Below are 17,959 nucleotides of genomic sequence, written 5' to 3' on the forward strand. Positions count from 1 at the left end.
GACTAGTATAAAATGAGTTCCCAGAGGGACGATAAATGGATGACTAGTATAAAATGAGTTCCCAGAGGGATGTTAAATGGATGACAAGTATAAAATGAGTTCTCAGAGGGATGTTAAATGGATGACTAGTATAAAATGAGTTCCCAAGGGGATGTTAAATGGATGACTAGTATAAAATGAGTTCCCAGAGGGATGTTAAATGGATGACTAGTATAAAATGAGTTCCCAGAGGGATCTTGGCATCTACCATAATATGATCATATTTCTTTGTACTGTACATATGTAAGAGTATTTAAAGAAGTAGAAAAGATGACTCAGTTTTCATATTCTTGTATTAAAAATCAGTAAACATAACAATTAATATGGTCGGAATCTTCTTGATGCCTTCATCAGAGCGATTCGTTGTTTGTCTTCCTCAAACTTTATTCTCAATTCTGCTATTTCTGTGGAAGAATCAAAGTGAATTCATAAGTATACAATTGTATATAATGTTAAGATGACAGTAACTAACACTGATGAAATACTGTTTTCAAATGAAAAATTTTACTAGAAAATGACATGAATGTCCCCCTCTCCAATGCAAAGAACTTATAATTGGTGCTAGGATACCATGGTGTAAATATGAATCAAAATTTTTGATGGGTTCTCAAGACATGACATTGATTAGAAATGACACAGGACACATTGTGTCCATTGAGCAGAGGCCAAAGGTGACCATTGACCTTTAAACCCTGACCTATGTCCACCAGAATATTATCAGGGTAGTCCTCGATGTAAAGATAGGGTGTAAATATGAACCAAGTTTGGTAAGGGGTTCTCAAGAATTACTATGGAATGTGTCCTGTGCAGAAGGGATAATAGGTGACTTGACCACTTCAAACTTGATCAATAACAACCAGAATATGATTCTATTGTGTCAATATGAACTAAATCTGTTTTGGACTCTTAAGACATATGTCAATGATTCACAACAGGAAAGGATAAACAGAGATGGGTAAGTATATATACCGCCCCGCCCCCGCCTCATCCCCACCCACACACTAGATGGTGAAGGCATAAACAAAATCACATACTTTTTGTGTATCTTATGTAATTACAACAGATAAGGTCAGATGAAGGGAGACTAAAATATTCAAGATTAAAATACTTACGTTCCCTCTTTGTTTCCCTAATTTGGAACGAATAGAAATTCAGCAACTCCTACAAAGGGGGAAATAATTGTTAGTTTTTAAATCAAATACATGTGATGTCTGCATATAATTTTAACCATTGAAGAATTGGTTTCCCTTCACCCAAATGCAGGCTGCCCTCAATAAGGAAAAAAACCCAACACTTTTTGTTAAAGTAAAGTTCAGCATCTACTGTTGACATTGTGATAATAGGCAGGTAAAATTGAAAATACAAGTGAAATCATTTTAGTCCAACACAAGTTTTAACTACTTTAAGCACATTGATAGATATCAAGTTTAAAATAGTTCACTAGTTGTTTACCTTGTCTTTTCTTTTCTTTTTTTCTCGGGCTGTAACTTTTTTCTCTTGTGACTCCTTCCATGGAACACCCTTATTTTTACCATGTCTTGTGACTGTCACCCAGCCATCGTCATCGGGCACACCCTCCATATCCTTGGCTTTCTGTTTCTCCTGTAGACAAACCATAATGTTGTTACGTTGATGTTAGGAATGTCAAACAATTCAATTTGTTTAGGAAGACAGTCTGTCAATAAGTTGGTATCTTTTTTTAAAGTCTGGCTGCTGAAAAAATTCATTCCAAATAAATAATGAAAACAAGAGGCCCATGAGCCTTTACAGTCACCTGAGTTTTGAAATATTTAAGTTAATCTAAAGTTAGAATGAATTCCAATAGAAATCAAACAAATGACAGTAAAAACTAGTCAACTATAGTAAAGTTTACCCTGCCCCAGGGGGAAACTTGGGACCCAAGGGTCATGAAATTCACAAATTTTGGTAAAGCACCTTAAGACATATACAGGGATTATTTGATTCTACCTTATTTAGGTATTGAGAAGAAGTTTTTTGAAATTTTCTCTTTTTGGCCTCGACATGCATCCCATACTGATAATTCTAACAAAGTGTGTATTATTTCCAATGGCAACTGGAAAAAATAATGCTCAAAAATATGGTTTCCCTTTATAAACTATAGTTAACTTCTCCCAGGTGGAATCATGAGACCCCAGGGTCATGAAATTCACAATTTTGGTAAAGGACCTAAAGACCTTTCTATATGTAAAGAGCATCTTATTCTACCATATCTGTGAGTGTAGAAGATTTTTGAAATTTTAGTCAATTTGACTATTTTTTGCCTGCCCCTCAGGCCCCCTGGGGGGTCAGGACCATATAATTCACAATTTTGATTGACATTTTACGATGGAAGCTTCCTGTTTAATTTCATTGAACTTGGTTCAGTGGTTTTTGAGAAGAAGTCAAAAATGTAAATTGTTTACAACAGACGACACCAGACAAAAGGTGATCACAATAGGTCATCTGAGACTTCGACTCAGGTAACCCTAAAACCTAGAAAATGTCTGTAAGACATAAATTGCCCTTGCTGCACCCGATTTCCTGGCGGGGCATAGTTACCAAGTAATCTGATCCAATATTTTGTTTCTGCTTAGATTGACTTATCCAGTGCTTTTGCAAAGAAAGTGCTTGCTTTTGATATCTTTTCAGACTGAAAGGTCAAATATCAATGTCACCTGGTATAAATAGAAAATCAGTCTGTGCACATCATCTTTTTTTGTTGGGTTCTGTAGTGCCAATCGCTATGTAACCCCCTAGATAAGCTCAGGTCTTAAAATAGCTATGTGACCCCTAGTTAAGCTCAGGTTTAAAAATAGCTTTGTAACCCCCAAGTTAAGCTCAAATTAAAAACAAGAGATCCCAGAGGGATCTTGGCGCCCACCATTGAATGTTCTTCATAGGTTCCATGTCAGATTGATCTTTTCTCTACTTTTCTCTTCTTCTAAGTCTTACTAATCTGTGTAAACTCAGAAGAAACCTCTAGTACTTTTCAAACAAGGGAAACCTATATATAAAATTTAAGATTTAGGTACCAAGGGGAACCTATATATACTATATATATGGAATTTGAGAAAGATTCCTTCAGTGCTTTCTGAGAAATAGTGATAACAAACTTCAATTGTCAAAATCCAAGATGGCTGCTTGTCGGCCATGTTGTTTTCCGATTGGTCTCAAAATGCAATATGCATAACTAGGCACCTGGGGGAACCTACATATGAAATTTCAGGAAGATCCCTTCATTAGTTTCTTAGTAATAGTGATAACCAGTTTCAATTTTCGAAATCCAAGATGGCTGCCTGTCGGCCATTCTCAAAATGCAATATGCATAACTAGGCACCAAGGGGAACCTACATATGAAATTGGAGAAAGATCCAATCAACACTTTCTCAGAAATAGCGATAACAAACTTCTATGGTCAAAATCCAAGATGGCTGCCTGTCGGCCATGTTGTTTTCCGATCAGTCCCAAAATGCGATATGCATTACTAGGCACCAAGGGGAACCTACACATGAAATCTGAGAAAGATCCCTTCAGTACTTTCTCAGAAATGGCAATAACAAACTTTAATGGTCAAAATCCAAGATGGCGGCCTGTCGGCCATGTTGTTTTCAGATCGGTCTCAAAATGCAATATGCATAACTAGGCACTAAGGGGAACCTACATATGAAATTTGAGAAAGATCCCTTCGGTTCTTTTTGAGAAATAGCGATAACAATCTTCAATTGTCAAAATCCAAGATGGCTGCCTGTCGGCCATGTTGTTTTCCGATTGGTCTCAAAATGCAATATGCATAACTAGGCACCAAGGGGAACCTACATATGAAATTTGAGAAAGATCCCTTCTGTTCTTTTTGAGAAATAGCGATAACAATCTTCAATTGTCAAAATCAGTACTTTCTTAGAAATAGCGATAACAAACTTCAATGGTCAAAATCCAAGATGGCGGCCTGTCGGCCATGTTGTTTTCAGATCGGTCCCAAAATGCAATATGCATAACTAGGCACCAAGGGAAACCTACATATAAAATTTGAGAAAGATCCCTTCAGTACTTTCTTAGAAATAGCGATAACAAACTTCAATTGTCAAAATCCAAGATGGCTGCCTGTCGGCCATGTTGTTTTCCGATCAGTCCCAAAATGCAATATGCATAACTAGGCACCAAGGGGAACCTACATATGAAATTTGAGAAAGATCCCTTCAGTACTTTCTTAGAAATAGCGATAACAAACTTCAATGGTCAAAATCCAAGATGGCTGCCCGTCGGCCATGTTGTTTTCCGATCGGTCCCAAAATGCAATATGCATAACTAGGCACCAAGGGGAACCTACATATGAAATTTGAGAAAGATCCCTTCAGCTCTTTCTCAGAAATAGCGATAACAAACTTCTATGATCAAAATCCAAGATGGCTGCCTGTCGGCCATGTTGTTTTCCGATCAGTCCCAAAATGCAATATGCATAACTAAGCACTAAGGGGAACCTACATATGAAATTTGAGAAAGATCCCTTCAGCTCTTTTTCAGAAATAGCGATAACAAACTTCAATGGTCAAAATCCAAGATGGCTGCCTGTCGGCCATGTTGTTTTCCGATCGGTCCCAAAATGCAATATGCATAACTAGGCACCAAGGGGAACCTACATATGAAATTTGAGAAAGATCCCTTCAGCTCTTTCTCAGAAATAGCGATAACAAACTTCAATGATCAAAATCCAAGATGGCTGCCTGTCGGCCATGTTGTTTTCCGATCGGTCCCAAAATGCAATATGCATAACTAGGCACCAAGGGGAACCTACATATGAAATTTGAGAAAGATCCCTTCAGTACTTTCTGAGGATTAGCGATAACAAGAATTGTTTACGGACGGACGGACGGACGGAGGGACGGACGGACGGACGACGGACCACGGACGCAGGGCGATTTGAATAGCCCACCATCTGATGATGGTGGGCTAAAAAGAAAAGAGTTTTATAATCTGATTACTCAATAATGATTAATAAATATTTAGTTACTTCAGATTCTTTTCCCCCTGAAATACAACATTTCCCCTGTGTAAACATTACCTCATCCACCCGAGCATCATATTCAGCCATGTACGTGTCAATCTCCTGTTGCAGATCTTCAACATTTATCCTCTCTTCTTCGTAATTTTTACACCACTCTGTAAAGTCATAAATACGGTAATAGTTAGGTCATGGACAGTTAACCTGTTGTGTATACTGGTAATACAGTAATGGCTAGGTAGGGTACAGTTAACCTGTTATGTATACTGGTAATACAGTAATGGGTAGGTAGTGTACAGTTAACCTGTTGTGTATACTGGTAATACAGTGATGGCTAGGTAGGGTACAATTAACCTGTTGTGTATACTGGTAATACAGTAATGGCCAGGTAGGGTACAGTTAACCTGTTATGTATACTGGTAATACAGTGATGTCTAGGTAGGGTACAGTTAACCTGTTATGTATACTGGTAATACAGTAATGGGTAGGTAGTGTACAGTTAACCTGTTGTGTATACTGGTAATTCAGTGATGGCTAGGTAGGGTACAATTAACCTGCTGTGTATACTGGTAATACAGTAATGGCCAGGTAGGGTACAGTTAACCTGTTGTGTATACTGGTAATACAGTAATGGCTACGTAGGGTACAGTTAACCTGTTGTGTATACTGGTAATACAGTGATGGCTAGGTAGGGTACAGTTAACCTGTTGTGTATACTGGTAATACAGTGATGGCTAGGTAGGGTACAGTTAACCTGTTGTGTATACTGGTAATACAGTAATGGCTAGGTAGGGTACAGTTAACCTGTTGTGTATACTGGTAATACAGTAATGGCTAGGTAGGGTACAGTCAACCTGTTGTGTATACTGGTAATACAGTGATGGCTAGGTAGGGTACAGTTAACCTGTTGTGTATACTGGTAATACAGTAATGGCTAGGTAGGGTACAGTTAACCTGTTGTGTATACTGGTAATACAGTAATGGCTTGGTAGGGTACAATTAACCTGTTGTGTATACTGGTAATACAGTAATGGCTAGGTTGGGTACAGTTAACCTGTTGTGTATACTGGTAATACAGTGATGGCAAGGTAGACTAAGTGTACAGTTAACCTGTTGTGTATACTGGTAATACAGTGATGGCAAGGTAGACTAAGTGTACAGTTAACCTGTTGTGTATACTGGTAATACAGTGATGGCTAGGTAGGGTACAGTTAACCTGTTGTGTATACTGGTAATATAGTGATGGCTAGGTAGGGTACAGTTAACCTGTTGTGTATACTGGTAATACAGTAATGGCTATGTAGTGTATTGTTAACCTGTTGTGTATACTGGTAATACAGTAATGGCTAGGTAGGGTACAGTTAACCTGTTGTGTATACTGGTAATACAGTGATGGCTAGGTAGTGTACAGTTAACCTGTTGTGTATACTGGTAATACAGTGATGGCTAGGTAGTGTATTGTTAACCTGTTGTGTATACTGGTAATACAGTAATGGCTAGGTAGTGTACAGTTAACCTGTTGTGTATACTGGTAATACAGTGATGGCTGGGTAGGGTACAGTTAACCTGTTGTGTGTACTGGTAATACAGTGATGGCTAGGTAGTGTATTGTTAACCTGTTGTGTATACTGGTAATACAGTGATGTCTAGGTAGGGTACAGTTAACCTGTTGTGTATACTGGTAATACAGTGATGGCTAGGTAGGGTACAGTTAACCTGTTGTGTATACTGGTAATACAGTAATGGCTAGGTAGGGTACAGTTAACCTGTTGTGTATACTGGTAATACAGTGATGGCTAGGTAGGGTACAGTTAACCTGTTAGGTATACTGGTAATACAGTAATGGCTAGGTAGGGTACAGTTAACCTGTTGTGTATACTGGTAATACAGTGATGGCTAGGTAGTGTATTGTTAACCTGTTGTGTATACTGGTAATACAGTGATGGGTAGGTAGGGTACAGTTAACCTGTTATGTATACTGGTAATACAGTAATGGCTGGGTAGTGTATAGTTAACCTGTTGTGTATACTGGTAATACAGTAATGGGTAGGTAGTGTACATTTAACCTGTTATGTATACTGGTAATACAGTGATGACTAGGTAGTGTACAGTTAACCTGTTGTGTATACTGGTAATACAGTAATGGGTAGGTAGGGTACAGTTAACCTGTTGTGTATACTGGTAATACAGTAATGGCTGGGTAGGGTACAGTATAACCTGTTGTGTATACTGGTAATACAGTAATGGCTAGGTAGGGTACAGTTAACCTGTTGTGTATACTGGTAATACAGTGATGGCTACGTAGGGTACAGTTAACCTGTTGTGTATACTGGTAATACAGTGATGGCTAGGTAGGGTACAGTTAACCTGTTGTGTATACTGGTAATACTGTGATGGCAAGGTAGACTAAGTGTACAGTTAACCTGTTGTGTATACTGGTAAAACAGTGATGGGTAGGTAGGGTACAGTTAACCTGTTGTGTATACTGGTAATACAGTGATGGCTAGGTAGGGTACAGTTAACCTGTTGTGTATACTGGTAATACAGTAATGGCTATGTAGTGTATTGTTAACCTGTTGTGTATACTGGTAATACAGTAATGGCTAGGTAGGGTACAGTTAACCTGTTGTGTATACTGGTAATACAGTGATGGGTAGGTAGTGTACAGTTAACCTGTTGTGTATACTGGTAATACAGTGATGGCTGGGTAGGGTACAGTTAACCTGTTGTGTGTACTGGTAATACAGTGATGGCTAGGTAGTGTATTGTTAACCTGGTGTGTATACTGGTAATACAGTGATGGCTAGGTAGTGTATTGTTAACCTGTTGTGTATACTGGTAATACAGTGATGTCTAGGTAGGGTACAGTTAACCTGTTGTGTATACTGGTAATACAGTGATGGCTAGGTAGGGTACAGTTAACCTGTTGTGTATACTGGTAATACAGTAATGGCTAGGTAGGGTACAGTTAACCTGTTGTGTATACTGGTAATACAGTGATGGCTAGGTAGTGTATTGTTAACCTGTTGTGTATACTGGTAATACAGTGATGGCTAGGTAGGGTACAGTTAACCTGTTATGTATACTGGTAATACAGTAATGGCTGGGTAGTGTATGGTTAACCTGTTGTGTATACTGGTAATACAGTAATGGCTGGGTAGGGTACAGTTAACCTGTTGTGTATACTGGTAATACAGTAATGGGTAGGTAGGGTACAGTTAACCTGTTGTGTATACTGGTAATACAGTGATGGGTAGGTAGGGTACAGTTAACCTGTTGTGTATACTGGTAATACAGTAATGGCTAGGTAGGGTACAGTTAACCTGTTGTGTATACTGGTAATACAGTAATGGCTAGGTAGTGTACAGTTAACCTGTTGTGTATACTGGTAATACAGTAATGGCTAGGTAGGGTACAGTTAACCTGTTGTGTATACTGGTAATACAGTGATGGCTATGTAGGGTACAGTTAACCTGTTGTGTATACTGGTAATACAGTGATGGCTAGGTAGGGTACAGTTAACCTGTTGTGTATACTGGTAATACAGTAATGGCTAGGTAGGGTACAGTTAACCTGTTGTGTATACTGGTAATACAGTAATGGCTAGGTAGGGTACAGTTAACCTGTTGTGTATACTGGTAATACAGTGATGGCTATGTAGGGTACAGTTAACCTGTTGTGTATACTGGTAATACAGTGATGGCTAGGTAGGGTACAGTCAACCTGTTGTGTATACTGGTAATACAGTAATGGCTACGTAGGGTACAGTTAACCTGTTGTGTATACTGGTAATACAGTGATGGCTAGGTAGGGTACAGTTAACCTGTTGTGTATACTGGTAATACAGTAATGGCTGGGTAGGGTACAATTAACCTGTTGTGTATACTGGTAATACAGTGATGGCTAGGTAGGGTACAGTTAACCTGTTGTGTATACTGGTAATACAGTGATGGCTAGGTAGTGTATAGTTAACCTGTTGTGTATACTGGTAATACAGTGATGGCTAGGTAGTGTATTGTTAATCTGTTGTGTATACTGGTAATACAGTGATGGGTAGGTAGGGTACAGTTAACCTGTTGTGTATACTGGTAATACAGTAATGGCTAGGTAGGGTACAGTTAACCTGTTGTGTATACTGGTAATACAGTAATGGCTAGGTAGGGTACAGTTAACCTGTTGTGTATACTGGTAATACAGTAATGGCTATGTAGTGTACAGTTAACCTGTTATGTATACTGGTAATACAGTGATGGCTAGGTAGGGTACAGTTAACCTGTTGTGTATACTGGTAATACAGTAATGGGTATGTAGGGTACAGTTAACCTGTTGTGTATACTGGTAATACAGTAATGGCTATGTAGTGTATTGTTAACCTGTTGTGTATACTGGTAATACAGTAATGGGTATGTAGGGTACAGTCAACCTGTTGTGTATACTGGTAATACAGTAATGGGTATGTAGGGTACAGTTAACCTGTTGTGTATACTGGTAATACAGTAATGGGTATGTAGGGTACAGTTAACCTGTTGTGTATACTGGTAATACAGTAATGGCTGGGTAGGGTACAATTAACCTATTGTGTATACTGGTAATACAGTAATGGGTATGTAGGGTACAGTTAACCTGTTGTGTATACTGGTAATACAGTAATGGGTAGGTAGTGTACATTTAACCTGTTGTGTATACTGGTAATACAGTAATGGCTAGGTAGGGTACAGTTAACCTGTTGTGTATACTGGTAATACAGTGATGGCTAGGTAGGGTACAGTTAACCTGTTGTGTATACTGGTAATACAGTAATGGCTAGGTAGGGTACAGTTAACCTGTTGTGTATACTGGTAATACAGTGATGGCTAGGTAGTGTATTGTTAACCTGTTGTGTATACTGGTAATACAGTGATGGCTAGGTAGGGTACAGTTAACCTGTTATGTATACTGGTAATACAGTAATGGCTGGGTAGTGTATGGTTAACCTGTTGTGTATACTGGTAATACAGTAATGGCTGGGTAGGGTACAGTTAACCTGTTGTGTATACTGGTAATACAGTAATGGGTAGGTAGGGTACAGTTAACCTGTTGTGTATACTGGTAATACAGTAATGGGTAGGTAGGGTACAGTTAACCTGTTGTGTATACTGGTAATACAGTAATGGCTAGGTAGGGTACAGTTAACCTGTTGTGTATACTGGTAATACAGTGATGGCTACGTAGGGTACAGTTAACCTGTTGTGTATACTGGTAATACAGTGATGGCTAGGTAGGGTACAGTCAACCTGTTGTGTATACTGGTAATACAGTAATGGCTACGTAGGGTACAGTTAACCTGTTGTGTATACTGGTAATACAGTGATGGCTAGGTAGGGTACAGTTAACCTGTTGTGTATACTGGTAATACAGTAATGGCTGGGTAGGGTACAATTAACCTGTTGTGTATACTGGTAATACAGTGATGGCTAGGTAGTGTATTGTTAATCTGTTGTGTATACTGGTAATACAGTGATGGGTAGGTAGGGTACAGTTAACCTGTTGTGTATACTGGTAATACAGTAATGGCTAGGTAGGGTACAGTTAACCTGTTGTGTATACTGGTAATACAGTAATGGCTATGTAGTGTACAGTTAACCTGTTATGTATACTGGTAATACAGTGATGGCTAGGTAGGGTACAGTTAACCTGTTATGTATACTGGTAATACAGTAATGGGTAGGTAGTGTACAGTTAACCTGTTGTGTATACTGGTAATACAGTAATGGGTAGGTAGTGTACAGTTAACCTGTTGTGTATACTGGTAATACAGTAATGGGTAGGTAGTGTACAGTTAACCTGTTGTGTATACTGGTAATACAGTAATGGCTAGGTAGTGTACAGTTAACCTGTTGTGTATACTGGTAATACAGTAATGGCTAGGTAGGGTACAGTTAACCTGTTGTGTATACTGGTAATACAGTAATGGCTAGGTAGTGTACAGTATAACCTGTTGTGTATACTGGTAATACAGTAATGGCTAGGTAGTGTACAGTTAACCTGTTGTGTATACTGGTAATACAGTAATGGCTGGGTAGGGTACAATTAACCTGTTGTGTATACTGGTAATACAGTGATGGCTAGGTAGGGTACAGTTAACCTGTTGTGTATACTGGTAATACAGTATTGGCTAGGTAGTGTATGGTTAACCGGTTATGTATACTGGTAATACAGTGATGGCTAGGTAGTGTATTGTTAACCTGTTGTGTATACTGGTAATACAGTGATGGCTAGGTAGGGTACAGTTAACCTGTTGTGTATACTGGTAATACAGTGATGGCTAGGTAGGGTACAGTCAACCTGTTGTGTATACTGGTAATACAGTGATGGCTAGGTAGGGTATTGTTAACCTGTTGTGTATACTGGTAATACAGTGATGGCTAGGTAGGGTACAGTTAACCTGTTGTGTATACTGGTAATATAGTGATGGCTTGGTAGGGTACAGTTAACCTGTTGTGTATACTGGTAATACAGTGATGGCTAGGTAGGGTACAGTTAACCTGTTGTGTATACTGGTAATACAGTGATGGCTAGGTAGTGTATTGTTAACCTGGTGTGTATACTGGTAATACAGTAATGGGTAGGTAGTGTACAGTTAACCTGTTGTGTATACTGGTAATACAGTAATGGGTAGGTACACAGGGGCTTGGCACGATTTTCCAAATGATAGTCTATATATATATGTATATAGTATCAAGGGTAGTAACTACAAAGAGGGGGAAGACGAACGTATTTAAAAAAATATAATTTGTCGTATTCTGCGGGTCAAAAATCTTAGTGACACATACATTACCTTAAAGAGAAATGTTTTATCTTTCCAATGAGTGTTCGATGAACAAAATTGGCCAAGTATTATCCAAGTTATGACCTGACGAATTCGGAAATAGATGCCGAAATGGCTAGGTCGGAATCTCCCTGTCCGGTTGAATAGTCGCCTCGCCTCTAATGGGTACCTCAATAACCATTCAGAAATCGAAAAATCGACGCTTGCAGCGGTATACAGTAACCATAACTATGTCCATATAGGATGTCGGTTGGTTATGTTATCCGTCATGTGCCGTAGCCAATTCCATATTACATCACCGAGCTTACCGTCTTCAAAAAGAACCACCATCTTTCCCTTCATTCGGAACGCTTCTTGGCTGTACCACCACTTGTAACGACATAAACAAAATCACGAAAGGTTAGGGAAAGATGGCGGTGTTTTTGAAGACGGTAAGCTCGGTGATGTAATATGGAATTGGCTACGGCACATGACGGATAACATAACCAACCAACATCCTATATTGACATAGTTATGGTTACTGTATACCGCTGCAAGCGTCGATTTTTCGATTTCTGAATGGTTATTGAGGTACCCATTAGAGGCGAGGCGACTATTCAACCGGACAGGGAGATTCCGACCTAGCCATTTCGGCATCTATTTCCGAATTCGTCAGGTCATAACTTGGATAATACTTGGCCAATTTTGTTCATCGAACACTCATTGGAAAGATAAAACATTTCTCTTTAAGGTAATGTATGTGTCACTAAGATTTTTGACCCGCAGAATACGACAAATTAATTTTTTTTAAATACGTTCGTCTTCCCCCTCTTTGTAGTTACTACCCTTGATACTATATACATATATATATGGACTATCATTTGGAAAATCGTGCCAAGCCCCTGTGGGTAGGTAGGGTACAGCTAACCTGTTGTGTATACTGGTAATACAGTAATGGCTAGGTAGGGTACAGTTAACCTGTTGTGTATACTGGTAATACAGTAATGGCTAGGTAGGGTACAGTTAACCTGTTGTGTATACTGGTAATACAGTAATGGCTTGGTAGGGTACAGTTAACCTGTTTTATTTTCTGGTAATACAGTACTGTAATGGCTGATAGAAGTTACAGCGACTTCAGCAATGCTATTGCTGTTCGCTTATTAGTTCTTGTCCTTGGATAGTAATGCCTTATTGTATTTTTAATTACTTACTACCCATTCCTGTGCCTGTACATTTGTGAGGGTCATCCAATGATATAATTAGTGGTTTGCTGTATGGAATATTCTTTGCTTTCTTGATGGCATCTGGCTTTCTGAATACTATGTATGCCACCTTGAAACCCTGTAAGGTAAATAATATCACATGGATATGGTAGTATTAAAAAACAAATAGTATCAGTGTATTGTACATAAAAACAACATTATCTACTGGTGTATAAAATGTGTAAACTAGTATGTTTCAATTTTAAGAAAGCTCCAGAATACTTAAATTTGAGTCATCCTATCAAAAATATCCATCTGAAATATCTGAGGTATCTGGGGCTTTCATAGTATCCAATTTGGTACACAGCTTTCTACTGAACATCAAGCAAATTGCCCACCCTTGCATGTCCCTGAAAATAAGAGGGCAGATGGCCTGAATTGCTCACATGGCTAGTAATTAGTTTTAATTCATAACAGGTAAAGGAAAATTACTATTTCAAATGTTCATGTTGTCTCTATGTTAGTGATATTTGAGAAGTATCTTGAAGTTTTTAACATATTTGATTCACCACTGTGAACTTAAGAGTTCAAGGTCACCAGTATTCAGAAACTTTTGAGCATTTCAACCTTGGAATGGTACATACTCGTAAAATATCAGGGCATATAATTATTATGGGTATTCTGAAATTTGAGAAAAAAAAATGTGAAGTGTTTAGTGCATTTGACCCCTGCAACCTTGACAACAGAAAAAGGTCATTGGTATGAGGAAATCTCATAGCTTGCACTCCATACCAAGCACCTACTGGTAAACACAATTATTCTGGTCTTCTAGAAGGTTAGAAAAATCTCAAATGAATTTTAAAACTTTAGACCCCTGTGACATGGAAAATAGGTCAAGGTCATTTATATCAGTTATAAACTTTATAATGAAACGTAATGTGTATCATTTGACAGCTAGGTACTGTGATCTATTTTTAGCATTAGTGGAGGAAGCAATAATTAAGTATATTTTTTTATTATTCACATTAGTAAACTCTTTCTGTAATTTGTTGAAATAAGCTTTATGCATTTTATATAAGTGTTATGCAGTTTTATAACTCGTGGTTTAAATTGTACATTATTTTGCAGGAAATAAGCGTTATGCATTTTCGTTGTTGTAAGCGACCTCGTGGACATGTATATAAACACGTGGACGCCGCCGGCACGGACATTCCCTGTACTCGTACGAGGATTAGCATGAGCAGGTAAGTCTACGAAGACTTGATACATGTAGGTAGCTCAGCGGAAGTCTGGGAAGGCTTGGCAGGTATTCCTGTGTGCTCTGGTGGTACACGCCGGCGTACCGGAGCAGGTTAAAAGTGCCGGCGTACTGAGCCGGTGGTGCCGGGTCTGGCAGCAGGTGCCGGCGGTGTACTCGGTGTAACACCTTTCTATCCATGTCCACGAGGTGGCGCAAGTCACTGATACATTACATTACAACGGAATAAATATAGAAACTAATCGCAGAGACTTTGTTCTTTGTCGTACAGAACCCTATACGTTACAATAACACTCCATCCTAGTCACCTGCTGGCAAAATATCTTGATTTTATGGAACTTGAGAAAACGGATTCTCAAAGGAATTTTCCTTATCTGACCATGTAATAGGACCCAAGGTAAATGAGGAATGTTATAACTCTCAGTCCCAGAATCCCTCTGACAAATCATATGGCATCTTGCTCTTCTAGCACTTATGAAGATGGAAGATTTCTGAAGTCTTTTACATACTTCTCTGACCTTGAAAATATGTCAAGGTCATTTGTATGAGGAAACTTTACAGCAATTTAAAACAGGTGTCTTATAGCCAAATAGCAGGTTTCCAGAACTTGAGAAGATTCTATAAAGATTTTTTTACCTACTTGACCCCTGTGACCTTGAACATTAATTGGTCACAGTAATTTACTAGTATATGAGAAAATGTTAGCACTTTTAGGCATGGTACCTGCTGTTAATGATAATATCTAAACAGATATAGAAAACTATGGTTTATTCTCACCTCATGCAATTTCACAGTTGGAAAGTATTTAGAGGCATCTTTGAGTGGAGGTCCACTGGACGGCTTCTCATGGAGATAAACACGGAGGACTTTTCCAAAAGGAGAGAACATGTGTCTCAAATGTTCCTTAAAGAAACAACTTATATGTCATTCACATATGTGTAGGTAGTATGACAGGTAGTAATATATATATATATATATATTGACATGTGAAATGTTAGATTCACAGGGTAGGTTAGCATTGAAGTAGAATCATTTCCATTTTACAAAACGTATAATTGGGAAACTATATCCACAGGTGTAGTTGTAAAGTAGCAAAGACTGTGTTTAAGTCAGAAACAAATTGTAACCATTCATACAATACAAATACTGAAAATACCTAGCCCTGATCCATGCAATTCCAAACAGCTTAAATGGGGGGAATTACCTAAGTTCTCGAGATTTTTGTTCTGAGTACATGCTAAATGACACTGCTATTTTTAGCTTGTGAATCAATCATACCTTTATCACCTATCGTTAGCTACTATCACAGAACTGTCACTACTTCTTACCTCATTACAATAGGGAGGTACATTGAGCAGAAACAGTGTGGTTTCCTTTGGTTTACACTTATCTTCCTCACGAACATTATGCTCCTTCAAGTAAATACAGTGGGATGCTTTACTTCTCGCTGAGTACTTCACTTGAATAACTGAAATACAGAAATACAATACAATATCAGATAATTATTTGGCTGTTCAGGGCTGAAAACGGCACCAGCACAAGCAGGTTGGTGTCTTCATGATCACCCAACAAGACTTTCTGCGAAAAAATTGTTGAAAATGTTCTCTATAAAAAAAAGAGTTAATACAAAAAAATTCAGTCATTGTCAATAACTAGTATTCATATCAAAACAACAGAAAACTGTGGGATTAAATCTATTTCCGTCGTATTGGCTCTAAGTGGTAGACGTTTCAATGCCATATGATAGACACCAGACCTGACGGTAGTGCAGTGGTCCTAGCGGAACTGGACTGAACCTTGTGCTGGTGGCCAGGTAACACAGCTCAAAGTGTATATTTTTTTATCAGGTGGCCTATTGATCATGAGCTACCATGCCTTATAATCTATGCGCCAATTGGAAAAGCTGGGTCACCAACCCAGTTATTTTAATTTCTATAAAACATTTCCTATGAACTTTTCAGATCAGTATACAATAACATATATCTGCGTTTTTGGATGGTAATTGCCATTTTACAAAGTTTGTTTAATTTCAGATTGTGATCAGAGAAGTGTTTATGTGATGGTAGTAGAGCACATTTTCTGGATTTTTCTTCTTGTCTAAAAATTTTCGAACAAATTTTCTAGTCACCAGGCTCCTTATTATTATATATTAATCACAGGTCAATGACTGGTTGTCAGTGGTGAATTTAAGGTGAGAGGGTCACCAAAATAGGCGCCACTGGTCGTTGCATTTTCCTCTCCTTCATGTGAAGTACACGGACTACTCCCATCATGTAAATAGTTTTAACCTGCACAAAAGGCTCCTCACTGCACCAATAGTCAGCACCCTCAGCGTGATGACCGATCGCGACTGCGGTTTTTGCTGAGTAGTACATTGAATCGACCGGTCGTGAACGTTGTCCTCTTATTGTTGAGCGGCCCCAGTGGAGCAGCTGAGGGGTGGAATATGGTGGGGGAGGGGCAATTCAGACCCGTTAAACACGAATATCATATGCTTTGTGTCCGTTTTCAAGGCCTAATGGAATTGAAATATTACTAGGAAAATTTCGTCATGATTTTTTAAATTTATGTACATTACCAGTAAATCCTTGGACGTCAACGTGATCGAGTTGTTCATTTATTTTCTCCATGCTTTCTTTTAATCGGCGTTATGAAAACGCTTTTCACGGGAGGGACACGCTAATGACAGGATTAGTGACCGAAACGGAAGAGGATAAAACCCGGAATTCTCTCAGGCGTGAAGAGATTTGTGTTGATTTATTGTGTTTCTTTAGTCATATCTCCGTTATTACTGCATACCCGAACAATAACCGGTTCAGTAATAAAAAGAGATATGGGCCAGTAATGATGGGAATGTAACGTTGATGATTTTGCTAATATTTCACACCACCTCAATTCATTCCGGTCACTACTTTTGCGATTAATATCGAATATGTGTTCAGACATTTTATATCATGTGAACGAGTACTACATTCGTCGTTTGGTGGTGGTTCCTGAACAAAATTCTGTCCAGTATTATTTGAGATATAGGTATTTATTATAACGAAAACAGTTGTAGATATCGACATTTTTATTTCATATGGGTTCATTCCTGCCACCACTTTCACTTCTAATTTTGTATACTGTTAAATACAAATGTATAACTTATATTTTTTTAAGGACGATAAATCAACCCTTTTGCTGCTTGTGTCCGAACAAAAATCCATTCAGTAATAAGTGAGATCTGACCTAATAAATACAGAATGTTATGAAAAGTCTCTTCACGCTTGAGTGCATTCTGGGTTTTGTACTTGCTCAACCGAAACTAACGTTATACTCCGAATTGTGTATGTTCATGTACTCGTGGAAAGGGGGAAAGTATCTACAGAGTAGACACAAAGATAATATAAGGAAAGGCGTTCTAGCTTCCAGCTTATGGGGCACCGTTTTACTATTTATTCCCATTTGGTGATATCACCTATTCAAATAAGTGATATCACCTATTCGAATAGGTGATATCACTTAAGAACTTTTTATAGTGATATCACCGATTCGAATAGGTGATATCACCTATTCGAATGAGTGATATCACCTATTCGAATAAGTGATATCACCTATTCGAAGAGGTGATATCACTTAAGAACTTTTTATAGTGATATCACCGATTCGAATAGGTGATATCACCTATTTGAATG

At 38.4% G+C, this 17,959-nt stretch overlaps 1 protein-coding gene across 1 annotated transcript; it reads right to left on the minus strand.

The window, feature by feature from the left end:
• Positions 1-314: 314 nt before the first annotated feature.
• On the minus strand, positions 315-16,948 carry LOC117325228 (ribosomal RNA-processing protein 7 homolog A-like). The gene is made up of 8 exons (XM_033881323.1): positions 16,864-16,948; positions 15,614-15,753; positions 15,063-15,188; positions 13,037-13,166; positions 5,099-5,196; positions 1,492-1,641; positions 1,152-1,200; positions 315-443 (listed from the first exon to the last, which is right to left on the minus strand). Exons 1-8 carry the CDS (start codon positions 16,913-16,915, stop codon positions 358-360), a joined length of 831 nt encoding a protein of 276 aa, XP_033737214.1. The 5' UTR covers positions 16,916-16,948; the 3' UTR covers positions 315-357.
• Between the last annotated feature and the right edge of the window lie 1,011 nt (positions 16,949-17,959).

The sequence above is a fragment of the Pecten maximus genome, chromosome 1 (assembly GCF_902652985.1).
Source record: "Pecten maximus chromosome 1, xPecMax1.1, whole genome shotgun sequence".
Taxonomy (NCBI): Eukaryota; Metazoa; Mollusca; class Bivalvia; order Pectinida; family Pectinidae; genus Pecten; species Pecten maximus.

What these genes read in the sequence shown, in the direction of transcription:
- LOC117325228 (XM_033881323.1), bottom strand. Translation starts at nt 16,915, where the DNA reads ATGGAGAAAATAAATGAACAACTCGATCACGTTGACGTCCAAGGATTT. An exon ending in CAACTGTGAAATTGCATGAG is followed by an intron (nt 13,167 to 15,062) that starts GTGAGAATAAAC and finishes TTTACCTTACAG; the next exon opens with GGTTTCAAGGTGGCATACAT. An exon ending in TAGGGAAACAAAGAGGGAAC is followed by an intron (nt 444 to 1,151) that starts GTAAGTATTTTA and finishes ATTCTTCCACAG; the next exon opens with AAATAGCAGAATTGAGAATA.